The 14,895-nt window shown below is 51.6% G+C and overlaps 7 protein-coding genes across 7 annotated transcripts; 4 read left to right on the top strand and 3 right to left on the bottom strand.

The window, feature by feature from the left end:
• Positions 1-186: 186 nt before the first annotated feature.
• gpi16 (GPI-anchored transamidase subunit GPI16) lies at positions 187-2,095 on the top strand (the record flags this gene model as incomplete). The annotated part of the gene is made up of 3 exons (XM_056686322.1): positions 187-554; positions 616-1,010; positions 1,065-2,095. 3 exons carry the CDS (start codon positions 187-189, stop codon positions 2,093-2,095), a joined length of 1,794 nt encoding a protein of 597 aa, XP_056545064.1.
• Positions 2,096-2,462: 367 nt separating this feature from the next.
• On the bottom strand, positions 2,463-2,942 carry N7482_004196 (FAD dependent oxidoreductase; the record flags this gene model as incomplete). Its single annotated transcript, XM_056686321.1, has 2 exons — positions 2,463-2,696; positions 2,775-2,942. 2 exons carry the CDS (start codon positions 2,940-2,942, stop codon positions 2,463-2,465), a joined length of 402 nt encoding a protein of 133 aa, XP_056545063.1.
• Positions 2,943-4,296: 1,354 nt separating this feature from the next.
• On the bottom strand, positions 4,297-5,943 carry N7482_004195 (Oligopeptide transporter; the record flags this gene model as incomplete). The annotated part of the gene is made up of 1 exon (XM_056686320.1): positions 4,297-5,943. The coding sequence occupies one exon, from the start codon at positions 5,941-5,943 to the stop codon at positions 4,297-4,299; it is 1,647 nt and encodes a 548-aa protein (XP_056545062.1).
• Positions 5,944-6,276: 333 nt separating this feature from the next.
• N7482_004194 (uncharacterized protein) lies at positions 6,277-8,242 on the top strand (the record flags this gene model as incomplete). The annotated part of the gene is made up of 2 exons (XM_056686319.1): positions 6,277-6,286; positions 6,336-8,242. The coding sequence occupies 2 exons, from the start codon at positions 6,277-6,279 to the stop codon at positions 8,240-8,242; spliced, it is 1,917 nt and encodes a 638-aa protein (XP_056545061.1).
• Positions 8,243-9,109: 867 nt separating this feature from the next.
• Positions 9,110-9,397, top strand: N7482_004193 (uncharacterized protein; the record flags this gene model as incomplete). Its single annotated transcript, XM_056686318.1, has 1 exon — positions 9,110-9,397. One exon carries the CDS (start codon positions 9,110-9,112, stop codon positions 9,395-9,397), a length of 288 nt encoding a protein of 95 aa, XP_056545060.1.
• A 240-nt stretch (positions 9,398-9,637) lies between these two features.
• N7482_004192 (putative MFS monocarboxylate transporter) lies at positions 9,638-11,074 on the bottom strand (the record flags this gene model as incomplete). The annotated part of the gene is made up of 3 exons (XM_056686317.1): positions 9,638-10,543; positions 10,594-10,831; positions 10,893-11,074. 3 exons carry the CDS (start codon positions 11,072-11,074, stop codon positions 9,638-9,640), a joined length of 1,326 nt encoding a protein of 441 aa, XP_056545059.1.
• Positions 11,075-12,213: 1,139 nt separating this feature from the next.
• Positions 12,214-13,011, top strand: N7482_004191 (alpha/beta hydrolase; the record flags this gene model as incomplete). The annotated part of the gene is made up of 1 exon (XM_056686316.1): positions 12,214-13,011. One exon carries the CDS (start codon positions 12,214-12,216, stop codon positions 13,009-13,011), a length of 798 nt encoding a protein of 265 aa, XP_056545058.1.
• Between the last annotated feature and the right edge of the window lie 1,884 nt (positions 13,012-14,895).

Raw genomic sequence — 14,895 nt, 5'->3', positions numbered from 1 at the left:
CAGATACTCGCCGCATTACAATTGCATTTGATGCCCATATCCCTTTGGTCATTCTCAGGGCCCCTCCTGGTGACTGAGCGTGCCCTCATTCTCGTTACCCCAGTCTACTGCCGGCCAGAAGCCTCTCATCTACACTGAACTAGCCACGGACTAGGGGCACCGTAGCCCGAGCTCCGGCATGAAGTCATGACAGTCCCCGCACTCTTTTCTCTGCTGCTGGCGCTCGCTGTCACGCTATGGAGCTTGCCAGCTTCAGCATCTTCGGACTACCAGGAACAGCTCTTCCTCCAACCGCTCCCTCAATCGTCCCTCCTCGCCTCATTCAATTTCCGGGGTAATACCTCCCAGCAATCGTTTGACAACCAACATTTCAGATACTTCCCACGGGCCCTAGGCCAAATTCTTCAGCATGCTCACACGAAAGAGCTTCACCTTCGATTCACTACAGGGCGATGGGATGCTGAGAGTTGGGGCCCTCGGCCGTGGAACGGCAGCAAGGAAGGAGGTACCGGTGTTGAGCTTTGGGCATGGATTGACGCTACAGATGACGAGGAGTAAGCTATCTTTGAAATGTATTGGTAGATTGGTAGAATATAAGAGGCTAACTGTTTGCAGAGCTTTCGCCAAATGGATCACCTTGACACAATCTCTCTCGGGCCTGTTCTGCGCCTCGATGAACTTCGTCGACTCGACTCGTACCACCCGTCCTGTTGCTTCTTTCGAGCCCACGGGTGACCACCCGCATGCTGAGGGGCTACACCTACTCCATGGAACCCTCCCTGGCGAGGTAGTATGTACGGAGAACTTGACACCGTTTTTGAAACTCCTCCCATGCAAGGGTAAAACTGGAATTTCTAGCCTTTTTGACGGGCACAAATTGTTTGATGCAGCATGGCAGAGTATGTCCGTTGATATGCGGCCAATATGCCCCTCGGATGGTGAATGTCTTGTGCAAATTGAGCAGACCGTAGATATGGTTTTAGACATTGAGCGGTCCAAGAGATCTCGAAGTGGGTTGGCAGCTATATCCCTGCTCTACCTAATCAATTGCTAACACGTCATAGCCAATCCAATCCCACGGCCGGTTCCCAATGAGCAATTGCTTTGCGATGCTTCCAAGCCTTATAACTCAGAGGATACCTGCTACCCTCTCGAGAAGGCGAGTGGAAAGGCATGGAGCCTCCAAGAGGTGTTTGGGCGAAGCTTGAATGGCGTTTGCCCTCTCGCAGAATCGGATGGCTCAAGCGAACAGTCTGTCTGCCTTCGCGTCCCCCATGAGCGGCAAGTCTTCCACTCGGAGGGTGCCGTGGAGCACAAGAAACCGGATGGATTTACTCGTTGCTTCTCTTTATCGTCCTCTCAGCCTTTCGACCTTTCGATCCCCGAGCAACCTGGGCAGGTGCAAGTCCCTCTCGAGGCGCCAGTCCTGCACGCGGAGCGAACTATTGTTGGCCATGGCCAGGAGCGTGGCGGCATGCGCATCATCTTTGGCAACCCGTCTAAAACCACTTCTGTGGATTTCATCTTGTTCGAATCTCTTCCATGGTTCCTTCGACCATATATCCATACCCTGCAGGCTACTATCACAGGCCCTGATGGTGTTCCCCGCGAGGTACCATCCTCTGAACTTGTAACCGGCACTTTTTACCGGCCCGCCATCGATCGCGAACGCGGTACTCAGCTGGAGCTGGCACTATCCGTCCCAGCGGCTTCGAGTGTCACCTTGACATATGACTTCGAAAAGGCCATTCTCAGGTACACTGAATACCCTCCGGATGCCAATCGTGGATTCAACGTTGCGCCTGCCGTTATTCGAATCCTGAATGCCCCCGGTAGCGCCCCAGTCTATATCCGATCCACCAGTCTTCTCCTGCCGCTACCGACCCCGGACTTCAGTATGCCCTACAACGTGATCATTCTCACCAGTACTGTGATTGCACTTGCGTTCGGCACCGTTTTCAATATTTTGGTGCGACGCATTGTGTCTGTGGACCAGGCGGCTGCCCTCGGCGCTCAGAGCCTCAAGGGTCGGATTCTGGGCAAGTTGGTTGCTATCCGTGACCGTCTTCGGAAGAAGGAAACCAAGGTGGAATAGCATATTGTACAATGATTAATATCCGTTAGCACGAGTTTACCTCAGCCAGCTTAATCGCGTTTTAATCCCGAGAGTCACAATTATAAACAGATAGCATATCATGATTTCCATTGCTCATAAACATTTACACGTGTTCCAACCTTCCCCAACTGTACCGTGTGAAAAGCAGCAGTCATCATCCCCAACAGCCGGAAATTCTCCCATGAGCAATAGAAAGCCGCAACAGGAACGTACCGTAGGATAGGGACGGGGTTTGGATGGACCAAAAGCCGACAAGCAAGAGGAAGCAGGCGTGATCCTTGCCGATTGAGCTCGTGTTTGCGCCCATACTATACTACACTGTGGGAACGCGAAAGACGGCGTATTTCTACCTTCCAAATACATTTTTCACAGTTTCCCACCCCGGCAGAGTGTCTCCGCCACCGGGCTTCTGGCCCATGAAGCTGTGGTCCTCGGTCGCACAGGTTGGTTCACCGGTTTCAGTTGTAGGCTTGGTATCTCCCGCCGCCATATCTGCACGGGCCAGAAACTTGTTCTCTGCGCGCGTCTTCTGATCTTGGAGACCGAGGAATTCGCCGATGGTCGACCGCGGGTTATGAGCCTGGATATTTCAGGGAAGTATCGTCAGTCCCTTGCTACAGCGATGTCGAAAGCGAGATCGGGGAGTGTTGGTACATACGGCAACATGCCCTAGTCCCTCATTTTGCATGTCAACAGATCCTCCCTTGCGGAAACTCTGGTCACCCCAGCCGCTCCCGCCACCGACGTTGTTCGCTGGCGTAGGCTGTGCACTGGCACCGCCGGAGACTGAAGTAGTTGGATGGTTGGTGGAGGATGATTCAGGCATGATAACGACTATAATAATACTGCATGAACCGTCAGTTTCTCCAACCACCCTCGTTGCCTACAAATTTATTCAACGGATAATTGAATTTCATAGAGCATGGAGGAGCACAGAGATAGACTCACTGATTACGAGGACTGTTGAGGGGGTTTGTTAGGGGGGTTCTTTATGAATCGAGATACACATTCGATCAATGATAGAATAACGGAGATCATTGTCAAATGGCGATTCTACTACCCCGTGATCTTATAGCCGATGGCTGTGGCGTTGACCTCATGGGCTGCAATCCTGGAACGGGAGCCAGCGCAGGATGAAGTCATGATGATCGCGTGGAGCTTATTGGTGCTCGGCGTGGCACAGATGAGTCAGCCCTGTCATTCGGCAGGCTAACTTAACTATATATCTTCATAGAGCTGCACTAAGAGATCAGAACATACCGGGAAGGACAATCAAGTATCACGTTCTGATCTCAGGGTAGATCGGTTGACGGGTAGATCGTGCCAAGCCACACATCGACCACCACACCATCTACCAACCTCCGACTTATAAGGTGAGCTTCGATGCAGTCAATGTTACTCAATTAATCAATGCGTTTTGGCTGCGACATCCTGATTCAAAAATTTGTGATAGGGTTAGGTGAACCGCTTTACCGACAGGTGTCAACCGGTTGGCCATGGATTACGTTTAACTATTATTTAGACGGGTGGTGTCTAGATCGATTCCCGTGTGGGGCTGGTGCTGTTATCTAACACTCTTGCGTAGTTGTTTAACTAGTAGTCAGTGGTCACTACTACCGTAGCTCCAGTGGTCCAGATTTAAGTGGGGTCCAACGGAGAAGCTGGATTCCCCTATTGAGCAGGGGGTTGTTTCTTTGTTACAAATACACTCCAAGAACCATCTGGGGGCCGTTTTGCCCTTTCTTTGTTTGACACTGTTTACAAAATACCCGTAGTACTACATGCGAGACTATTAGTTACGCATGGCCGGGAGATGCTCTAACGGACCTCGAGCAACAGACAAGAAACCAAGGATTAGAGGCGGGCCAGGGGTCAAAGAGGGCAGACGAATAGAATTACGTCGAAAAATTCAAGGGAACCCAAAGTTGGGAAATTTTAAAAAGTTCTATCAAGACAAAATAGGGCCAAATCCTACGGAAAATAACCGCTAGACCAAAAATGCACTATAGGCAACATTCTTAGTCTATACCGTCATTTATTTCTCCGACAAGTTCTTTCAACTTTCCGATACTAATGTCAATGTTGAAGACCAAATACCATGCTAAATGCCAAAAAAATGCAACTGGACAAGAGTTGTTGAGACCCTCGTCAATGGCAGAAACCAACCCAGCCGTGCAAAGTTATTGAGTCTCCACATCCAGCTCTGGATCTTGCATAATCGGCGCAATCTTCTTTTCATTTTTTTTCTGACCCTCCTCCCCGGAGTCGAAAATACCAAATACCAAATAGAACACCGAGGAATCAATCGCCATCGCCACGGCAAGACTCACATACATCCACAACAAAGCCGGGTTCTTGTATATAGGAGAGATGGCAATACTCAACGACGCGCCAACTGCATTTGTCAGCGAGAACATGGCCTGCAGAATGGACTTCATGCTCTTAGGTGACAGAAGGAAGGCCATCTCGTATCCTGCCGGGGTCGCGAAGATCTCGAACGCTTCCAACACGTAGACAGGGATCTGTACAGCCACGCTGATGTGATTCGGAATGGCGCCACCCTGTGAGGCCGCGCATTGCAGGGGGAATTCATAGCAGGGCCCATAGGAATAAATTAGCTTCTGCACGATGGCGGCGTAGGCTATAGCGAAGGCTTCTAGAACGAAACCGAGCGAGATCCGTGTCACAGCGTTGAGGGTGATGCCTCGTCGACGCAACCATGGATATAGGAAGCTGTCAAACAAGGGGAGGAATATGATGATAACCACCGGGTTGGCGTTGTAGATCATGTCGTTCGGGACGCTCGCCGTGTCCATCTGCGCGGCCTGCGAGATTAGGTTTGTGCTGAGCTGCACTCGACAGAGCCATAAAATGGGCCACGCAAGCAGCATGCGGCACGCTTTCAGTCCTTGCTTGAGCTCGTCAACGAAGGATTCACTCCAGGGAACCTGGCGTGCGTGGTGTTCGAGCTGATACTGTGGCTTGGCGTGGTCCATGCGGAAGCCGCTCCTGGAGGCATACAACGATGCGCGTACAGCATCAGGGAGAGCAGACTTCTCTGGAGCACACATAGTGTAATGCCGACGACCAAAGACTAGCAGGGCCGCGGAGATGCTCAGAGCGCAGAGTGGAAGGAGGAAGGCCGCCCAGAAGCCAACGTTTCTCTCGAGTAGGGTGGTCGCGATGCCCGAGAGTGATCCCACGTTGAGGCACCAATAAAATAGGTTATAGATTGACTCAATTGTTCGGTCGCGATCAATGACGACCCGATTCCCATTGCGCACCTCAACAGTGCCACCCTCTTTGGTATACTGGTCGCCGATGAAGGCAGCAAGGTTCGCATTTGCCCCCGACATGCCGACGCCAATTAGGATGATGGAGGTAATGAAAACTCCGCCGCCAGATTTACGACCAAGGACCTCAGGAAGGCTGGAGACAAGCAGCAGGACGGTTCCGACCAGGTAAATCGCAAAGGATACGACCAGTAGCCGGTAGCGACCCAGCCATTTGTCGGCAGCAATAGCACCGAAGATAGGCGTAATACAGGTGAGAATATAGAAAAGGTTAGAGGTCAATGAGGCGGTCCGTTGGCCCCAGCCTAGCGCACCTGGTCGAAGGGGGTCGTCACGCCCATTTTGCATGTAGTTCTGGAATGGTGCAGAGAGTCCATAGAAGGTGAATCTTTCTGCAAGGGCTAAGAGGGCGACAAGCCAAACGGACAGTGGGATAGAATCTGCAACGCGTGGGAGTTTATCGACATCAGGGATTTCAGATGCTGGCTCAGTTGGCTCAGTTGGGTCAGTTGGGAGCGAGTGGGATTTTTCCATTTATGCCCTGATTTCCTCGGAAAGACAACTATGAATGAAGAAAAGAATGCAAATCGCACAACCATATTTTCTTTCCTCCACGGGAACTATCTAGAATCTAAATACTATGCTGTAAGATATGTTACGTTCACTAGTGCCTATTGGCTCTAGGCCTTCAATCCTGAGCCTTCCAACTTGACGCTAAACAAACCCCTCGTCAATAGTCAATACGCTCAAATACGCCGCAAATTCCACAACCAGTCACTCGTATCAATGGTGCCTAGAGGAAAATAGATAACAGGGCGTCAGAGCCCCTTTCGATTTTATGACTGTTGAGTACGCATACTTTTCACGATGGATGAATGTAAGTATAGATCAAATGATCCCGAGTTCCATTCTAACGTCGACTTTAGCAATCACAAACTTCGACATCTCTTGGTGTCTGCACATTTTACCCTCCGAGACTGGTTGTCTCTCATTGGATTTGTTGGTTCCTGCAAAAGGAGAGGATAGGCGCAACACCATCGATGTTAAGCTTCCCAGGTTCAACTTGTGCAACTTGCAGACGCAGGGAGAAGACTCTCAATGGCTTCGGTGTCTACATGACGTGGTCACTGACACAACTAGCCCCGTTCTTGTGAAGCTTATCCTATCCACATCGCATGGCTTCGTTTGCCAGTCAGACTTCCTCAAGAGGCGACTAGTTGACTGTCACCGTGTGGACAGGGTAGAGTCCTTCCTGCTCCCTGCACAGGAGATCCATCCGGTGCCTGAGAACTGCAAGCACATTACTTCACTAGCTTCTCTGGCAATGGGTGCAGTGGTGGTTCCTTGCGCTCCCACGCAGTCCATCCAAGCAATCTCTCAACAGATCGACGAAGAACTAGTCAAGCGTCTGTCCTTCCCGTGGAGAAGCCCGGTTCCGATTCCCAGGAAACGCCTCGCGCTCGTGGGTAGTCGGAAACTCTCCGCTCTCGAAGGCTATACAAACGCCGCAGCCTCATTGAACATCAGCATTGTCGTCCTTGATTTTGCTGGAAACTGGATTGAGAGCCGCGAATGGTCGCATCTCCGAGAGGACTTTATACCATTTGACATGACGGCTGACCAAGGGCTGCCCCGGCGCATTGTCGACGCGATCCAGGCCTATCCCAAGCCCATCGACGGCATCCTGACCATCGAGGAACATCTCCTCAGTGTGCTTCCCACAGCGGCTGTCATGCTGGGTCTTCATACATCTCCGCCCGACTCGTGCGTGCTGGCCCAGAACAAATACCGCACCCGGATGCTGGACCAAGGCGATCTCATGTGTCATAGCCTGAAGAGTCCATCGGACCTGGAACAAATGTTGAGCATAGATTCCCCACGGCTTGTGTACCCTCTCATTGTCAAGCCAAGTCGCGGCTGGGCCTCAGAGGGAGTGTGGAAAGTCCAAAGCGAGGATGAACTGCGCGAAGCCACCAGCAGACTGTGGAAAGACTCATTCACAGAGTGGCATGGACACGAAGTTGTGATCGAACCGTATATCGAGGGACCTGAAATCGACGCCAACATGGTTGTGCTTGATGGCGAGATTCTCTTCTTCGAGGTGAACGATGACTTCCCCAGTCCTGGTGACTTGGAGGGCGCACCCAGCTTTGCCAATTTCGTCGAGAGCTCCAACATGATCCCATCCCGTCTGCCAGCAACCGAGCTGCAGATCCTCGAGAGGTCTCTTTACAACTATGTGAGACTGGCGGGCTTCAGCACCGGAATCTATCACATCGAAGCTCGTCTCCGCAACTCCAGCTGCTATTTCGCAGAGACCAAGGATGGCTTGGTCGATCTCGTGGCCAGGTCTGACCCGGTGTCCGACACTGGCGTCTTCCTCCTCGAAATCAATCCCCGGCCTCCGGGCATGCAGGAAATTAACGCCAGTGCCCGGGCTTACGGCGTCGACTACTACAGCCTTAGCATTCTGAACGCGCTTGTGGACCCGGACCGGTTCCGCGCACTGTCGGTTCCATTTACCGGTGGCGCGCAATATCACTCGCAGATACTCTTCATCCCCGCCGAGGTCGGCGGTATTTACACTGCGGGAGATGTTTGTGCTGAGGCATTGCGACGGTGTCCTGAACTCAAGGACAACGTTTCCGAAAGTATGTGTTTCCTGCAGAATGGGCAAGAGATTCCAGATCCCAAGTCAGGGTCCATGACCTGGGTGGCATTCTTCATTGTTTACTCTCGGGTCAGTCGGGAGGACTGTCTTCGTGTTGGGCAGAAGCTACGCAGGACAGTGACACAGTATATGGAGGAGTGTGCGGTTAGACAAGATTCTTGACGGTAATTAGGCTGTTAAGTTATGACTTGTCCTAGATAGGCGCGACAGTGCAACTGTTGATTCTCCAAGGGCTTACAATTCAACAAAGAGCCCTTTTCAGAAAATATGATATAATTGGCGTCAAGACTATTGAATCCTCTTGTGGTATCGAACTTTTTTTAAGAAAAGCTTGTAAACAACAAATACACGATTCACTCGCTCGCCACACAGAATACAAAATCCAGATAGATATAGAACTCTGGTCATAGTTCGTTCTCATTCTCGAGCGGTTGGTATAGATAGTTGACTGTAATTCCATTCCGGATGCCCGACGGCCCCTAGCCTCTTCATGATCCACTGTACAGTTACTACCTACAGTATTCCGTGGGAAGTCTCCCTGCGCGAAACGCCGTTCGCCGGCGGTCGCGCGGGCGTCGGCCCCACCATCCGAGGGGCCGTCTGCCGCAGCTACACAGCCCGTCGCCCGACGGCCCGTCCGGGCGGAGTGAGTTATCCGAGACAAGACCGGAGCTAAACGTGTCTCGGGCCATTCAGGAAATCATCACCATCATCATTATTATTATCATTATTATTATTATCATCATTATTATTATCATTATTATTATCATTATTATTATTATTATCATTATTATCATTATCATTATTATTATCATCATTATAATTATATTCCTGGGGGCTTTCACAACCTTAGGTCGTACGTAGCCCCTAACTAGTGTTCACCGATATGTTAATTTTATCGTGTTACCACTCCCCTACCTCTCATGGACAGCTACTAGCCGCCCCAAGCTCTTATATGCCATTTTTACTATCATCACGGGCATCCCGCTCTTCGCACCCGAGGGTTGGGGTGACATGGATGAGACCAACATGGAACAGATAGTCAGCTTTGTTCCCGACTCGCTACGCACAGCATGGCTGGACTCGGACCGTCACCTCACGACTGATGGTCTTCTGAGGAACCCATTCCCCGAAGACGAAAGGGAACTACCGCTTGCTGAGGCCATCCTGGAGGTAAAGCCGGAGGGAATGGGGGATGATGAGGCTACAGCCTTCATTGAGTTTATGAGCCTTGGTTTACGTTTCGAGCCGGCTGAGCGGAGCTCTGCGCAGCAACTTCTTCAACACCGATGGGCTACCGACTGGGGGGATGATTAAGTTTTATAAAAATATATATAGCTGAGGGAGAGAGTAGTCCTATGCTCATTCGCTTCTTTAGCACATAAGATAGGTATTTAGCGAGGCAATATGCGCCTTAAAGATGTTCAAACTAATATGATAAATAGACCTGGCCTACCATATAGGTCGGTATGTAAGTGTTACGGTCAAATGCAAGATGAAAATCAAACTCCTCGAGCACGGAGAATTTTGATTAAGGAGACATCATGTGTGCCATTCCTATTTTCGTGGAGGGCTCCGATCGTATTGCAGCACCTTCAAGGCAGGCCACAGTTGCAACAGCACGGCACCCACCATCACACAGCCAGCAAAGACCTGGGCGTGCAGAAATTCAGCCGTGTCAAGGTTTACCAGTGCACCTGCAACCGGCGTTCCCGCCAGCGCACCGAGCGAGGAAATCCCCCACATCATACCGAGACGAGTACCCATGTAGTTCGGGTTCGGGCAGAATACCGGGTGAGCAACAATAGCAGTCGGGCCCGTTACCAGTACGCCGCTGAGAATCCCCCAGTAGCATGCCCAAACAATGAAACCGGGAAGATGTGTCACGGCGATCCAAGTGAACATCGCAATAGCTGAACCTGTAACGCTGAAGATCAGGATAGCCACTGGCTTTACATAGGCCACGAGAAGATAGGGAACCACGCGGCCGACCACAGATGACCCATTGACAATGGCGACCATGTAGAAAGACAGGCTTGCCGTCGTCTGGATCACAGTGCGCGCGTACGTGGCCACGTAGAAAATGGGGACATAATATGCGAGCATGACACAAGTCAACGAAGCGGAGAAAAGCATGAAGGGCATGTCGCGGAAAGCAGTCCAGTCAATCAGACTCCGCGCCCGTGTCTTCAGGGGCGGTTGGCGACATAGAATTGTACATGCGACGATGGCCATCAACAGAGTCACGAAGCCGATACTCCGGACTGCCCATGCAAACCCGATCCGAGGCTGAAGTTGACGGAACATCACGGGGAAGATAACGGCCCCAACGCTGGACCCAATCGAGGCAATGCCAATGGCAATTGGACGTTTTGTGGTGAAACTCGTCGAGACCATGGTCAGCGCTGGAATATAGGAGATTCCGCCACCCATCCCGACACAGAATCCTTGCGCTAGCAGGACCTTTGCCCTCGTCAGCGAACCATTTGGCTTTCCAGAGGAGAGAAACAGACCTGGTAGTACGCCGTGGCAAGGCTAGTCATCATTAACCCAAAGACCGTTAGGAAGCTCCCCGAGATCATCAATGGGCGCAAGTACCCCGAGTCTACTAACGGCCCAGACACCAAGCCCACCATCGGAATCAGCGCGGCTTGGATGCTGCCCACCCAGGAAATCGCCGAGGGCGATTGGTCGGGGAGGAGTTCAGTCTGATAGTACTCTTGAAACGCGCCAAAGGTAGTTAGCACGCCCCTGCAGCGGATCGTCAGTTCTATGCGATGGCTCCGTCGAGATAAGCTTCGGCCACACTCACCATGAATTTACAAAAACGCAGAATCCAGCCAGCACGTTCATCCACGCCAACGTGCCCCCATCACCCCTCTGCTTCACAAGATCCTCGAGCTCACTAGACTGATCTCGCTCTGCGACCGTCGATTCCGCTTGTACAATGTCGCGTTCATTTTCGGGGTCGGCGAAGGTCGCCTTCTCAGTCATTTCCACGTCTCCCGTGCGACTGTGAAAACGCTGATACGAAGAATCATCGGGACCCTCGCGACGCTAATTATACAGGAATTTACCCCATCCCCCACGGTGGCGCTTCTTCCCCATGGGGTTTCCATTAGTCACGCGAATGAGGTGGTTGTTTCCGGCTCGGCAATCGTTAGCCGAGCTCTACCGATCTTTCAGCCATTCGTTTAGCCCCCATATGGTGTTGTTACCGGCTTGTTCCCATGTGATGGGCCAAGTGGTATACTGACGTCGGCCTGTCTAGGCCAGCCAATTCCGTGCAACGATATTTCCTTGGAGATATCGTATTCTTAAGCCAAGGTTCAAGACTATCTGTCCTGGCAGGTGTCTTTTGACGCGCATAACACAATAATAGTTACGGGTTGTGCCCAGTATTGGGTTCAGCTAATTCAGTAGAAGAATTTGTCTAGGACATCAATGTTGAGGCTATGATAGTCGCCATTCAAAGTACAGCTTCAATCGTTTTGCACGCAAAATAGTGGGCCCTCCCACCAAGCCAAATAGTTCCATATTCTGTGTCCGTAATAACAAGGGGTGACTCAGATAGCTGGGTAGTGGTCAGCTTTAGTGGCTGGGTCATGGTCAATTTGACATGCTGATCATGAAAATATGATGCAAGGACAATCAGAGCGTGGTTTTTATGCATTGTCGAATATCTCGCAATACATCGTCCACCTCCGCTTCTAGCTCTACTACCCAGGCAATAAGGAACGGCCCGTGCGGCACATTTGGCACGTACACAGTAAGGCTTGGGACAGAGTACAATGGGAGTCAAAAACAGATTCCCCCGTCCGCACTCGCGATATGTTCCGCGGTTCGTACCCGAAATCACCCTTCTCCGCATTGGGTTACTCTACAAACAACCCCTGCTTAGCCGTATTGCAACTTTTAATATACTGTACAGTATTGAAATCAGTGTCGAATGAGTCATTGTAAGCTACTATAAGTTTCCATAGAATGTTCTAGACAGCGTTCTTGAAGGGAGGAGATATGGCGAATGGGCTTGGACCACGCGGTCGACACATTCTGTGCCTGTTCCGACTTGGCACGTGTCCTTCCAACCTGGAATCAAATTTTATTCTGCCTGCCAAGCGATACTATTGCCCATGTCATCCACGATCAAACCGACCATCGTCCTCGTGCATGGCGCATGGCATGGCTCGTGGTGCTGGCGATTCCAAATCCCCGCGCTCGAGGCTCTCGGCTATAGTGTAGAGGCGGTAGACTTGCCGAGCGTCAGCGGGGTAAAGGGCACGACGCAGTTTGACGACGCAGTCCATGTACGGTCCGTCGTGGAATCACAGATATCGATGGGGAAGCGCGTCGTTGTCCTAGCGCATTCCTACGGAGGACCGATTGCGAGCGCTGCCATTCTGGGCCTGTCCGGGAAGGGCGTGCTGGGGATGATCGCGTTATGTGCCTATATCTTTCCTGGAGGGATGGACCAAGGCGCAGTGATTCGCGACATTGGCGGCCTACCCTACGTGCTCTGGGACGCGCCGAGCGAAGGTCTTTTCCTCGCCAAAGATGCCCGCAGCTTGTTTTTCCCGCCAGACGTGCCGGCCGACCGAGTCGACTGGGCAGTACCGCAGCTTCGCCCTCAGAGCATGGCCGCCAACATGGGCGTTGTGCCGCCTCAAGCCTGGCAGGATGAGTCTTATGATGGGAGATTAGGCTATATTAGGTGCACGGCGGATGTCATCAATCCAATCGAACAGCAGGATAGCATGGTCATGGGCGCAGGGGGCCAGGAGAAATGGGTCATTCGCACTCTCGAAGGATCCGGCCATAGCCCCTTCCTTTCGCGGCCACATGAAGTAGCCGCTGCACTTCAGGAGATTGTGAATGACTTTGAAGCTAAGGTCGGACAGGAACAAGGAGGTATAGGCTCGTTATCGAGCTAATCTTTTTGGTACCTGCCTGTGGAGACGAGAACTCTCGGGATATCAGGAGTCATAACGTGGAATGAATAGTAGAAGGAGACAGCGACCTCACCTACAGAGAGACGAAATTTGTCAAGCAGAGTGATTGCACAGTGCTTCTAGCTCAATAGGCTATGATGTGTCTACAGCTGATTCGATTTACGGGGAGGAGGGGAGGTCTTTCGATCTCGCGTGTCCCATGCCCACCCTCCTCCTTTCATGTATATGCTTTCATACCATTCCTCCACGCCTAATTGAGGAAAACCATGCTATATGATAGAGAACTAAGCCTGGTAGGCCAACACGGTTCTTGTTTGCGCTGAGTACGATGTAATTTCAAGCCGCCATCTTCACACCACCACGAAATGACTTAATCTTTTGAGTGGCTCAATACAAGATAATCCAATGCATATTTTGTTCAAGTACACTCTACCCCCCCTTTCCCTCATCAACATTTATATCCAGCCTCTATCTCTTTGCGTAGGAGACTCACAGTGGCTTGGTATGTGGAAAAGCATCCCCAGGATGCGCTTGGTGGTGTGTAGACTGTAGAAGTACAGTCACGCGTAGGTATTGCTACACAGGCAGCTTAGAATTATTTTTGAGCATTACCAAGTGTCGGCCTATACCTTGAATCTAAAATCAGGACATATCGCTGTGGGCGAGGTTTTCATGTGTATGAACTTGAGGAACGGATTTGGGGGTTTAGAGAATGCAGATTATGATAGGGCTTGGGGCCACCAGACCGGGGGCCGGGGCAGGATACAACCGTACTTCGAGCACAAGTAATACGTGAGATGCGTGTGTGCTAGATTTGACAGGTTGGATCGCTGCATTGGGGCTGGCCCCTCTGGGGTCATTTCTAGCCAAAAATGCGAGCGTCGCATCCATGGCCTCTGATGAAAAAAAAAGAGGTCAAAGCCCATTCCTGCACATGTGGGGAACCCGGGTCTATGATATCAAGAGATTGGTCTTCCTGGCCCAGTCTCAGAATACCTTAACAGGATAATAAAGATTTTACACGGATGCTGCAGAGTGAACCCCTTCGGTGCCATACTGGCAGGGAAATTGCTTGCCTTACGAATAAGGCGCCCAAGAACTTGACTCCTCCGAGTCAACTCCACGCAACAGCAGAGCCTGATCGATGTGATGAATTCCCGCAGACCATGGCGATGCTTAACCTTCTTTCTACGCTAAGCCTTTTAGAATGCTCATGTTTCAACTGCGGTCCCTATCTCGAACAGTCCAGACACCAGCCCTGGATTCTCGAGACGCGCCAACTCGAAATTGAGACCTTACCTTTTTGCCCTAGTGTTGCGCAAGCCGCTGCGTAATGTCGCAGCCCCCTAGGCCCACGAACAGCACCGGCTACGTTCCCAAACAGTGTTCGCACCCCACACGCAAGGAGATGACGCCCCCGCGGTCTGGACTGTCTGGGCTGTCGGAGCGGTCTGAGCCAACCAAAGGGACCCACCACCGACGGACTGGACCAGGCGCAGTCGCCGACTGGCCGACACCACGCCAGCCCTGTGGATCTGACACAAGCCATTGCGAGGTGTTCCTGGCGCTATGTCTACCACAATGGGTCGACAAAAAGGCAGCACAGCAGACCGCTCGCCAAAGATGAGATATCGACTCCAGTCTAGCCCTAACACACCTCGTCGACCACATCTAACAAAGCCACAACCCCTAGCCCTCCAATGATCTCATGTTCCTGGCCGGACTCAAGGACCACATGGCTTCTACAGTGCTTCTAGGCTTTCGGGTTGGCCAATCCATGGACGAGATACACTTTTTGGGGTGCTCGTGTGTGTTTCAGAGTCTCAGAGCTCGTAGTGCTGCGTCCAGGCGCACTCCACCATGAAG

The sequence above is a fragment of the Penicillium canariense genome, assembly GCF_028826845.1.
Source record: "Penicillium canariense strain IBT 26290 chromosome Unknown utg000002l_segment0_segment0, whole genome shotgun sequence".
Lineage (NCBI taxonomy): Eukaryota > Fungi > Ascomycota > Eurotiomycetes > Eurotiales > Aspergillaceae > Penicillium > Penicillium canariense.
The sequence above is the reverse complement of the archived record's forward strand: the minus strand, read 5'-3'. Positions and strand labels throughout refer to the sequence as shown.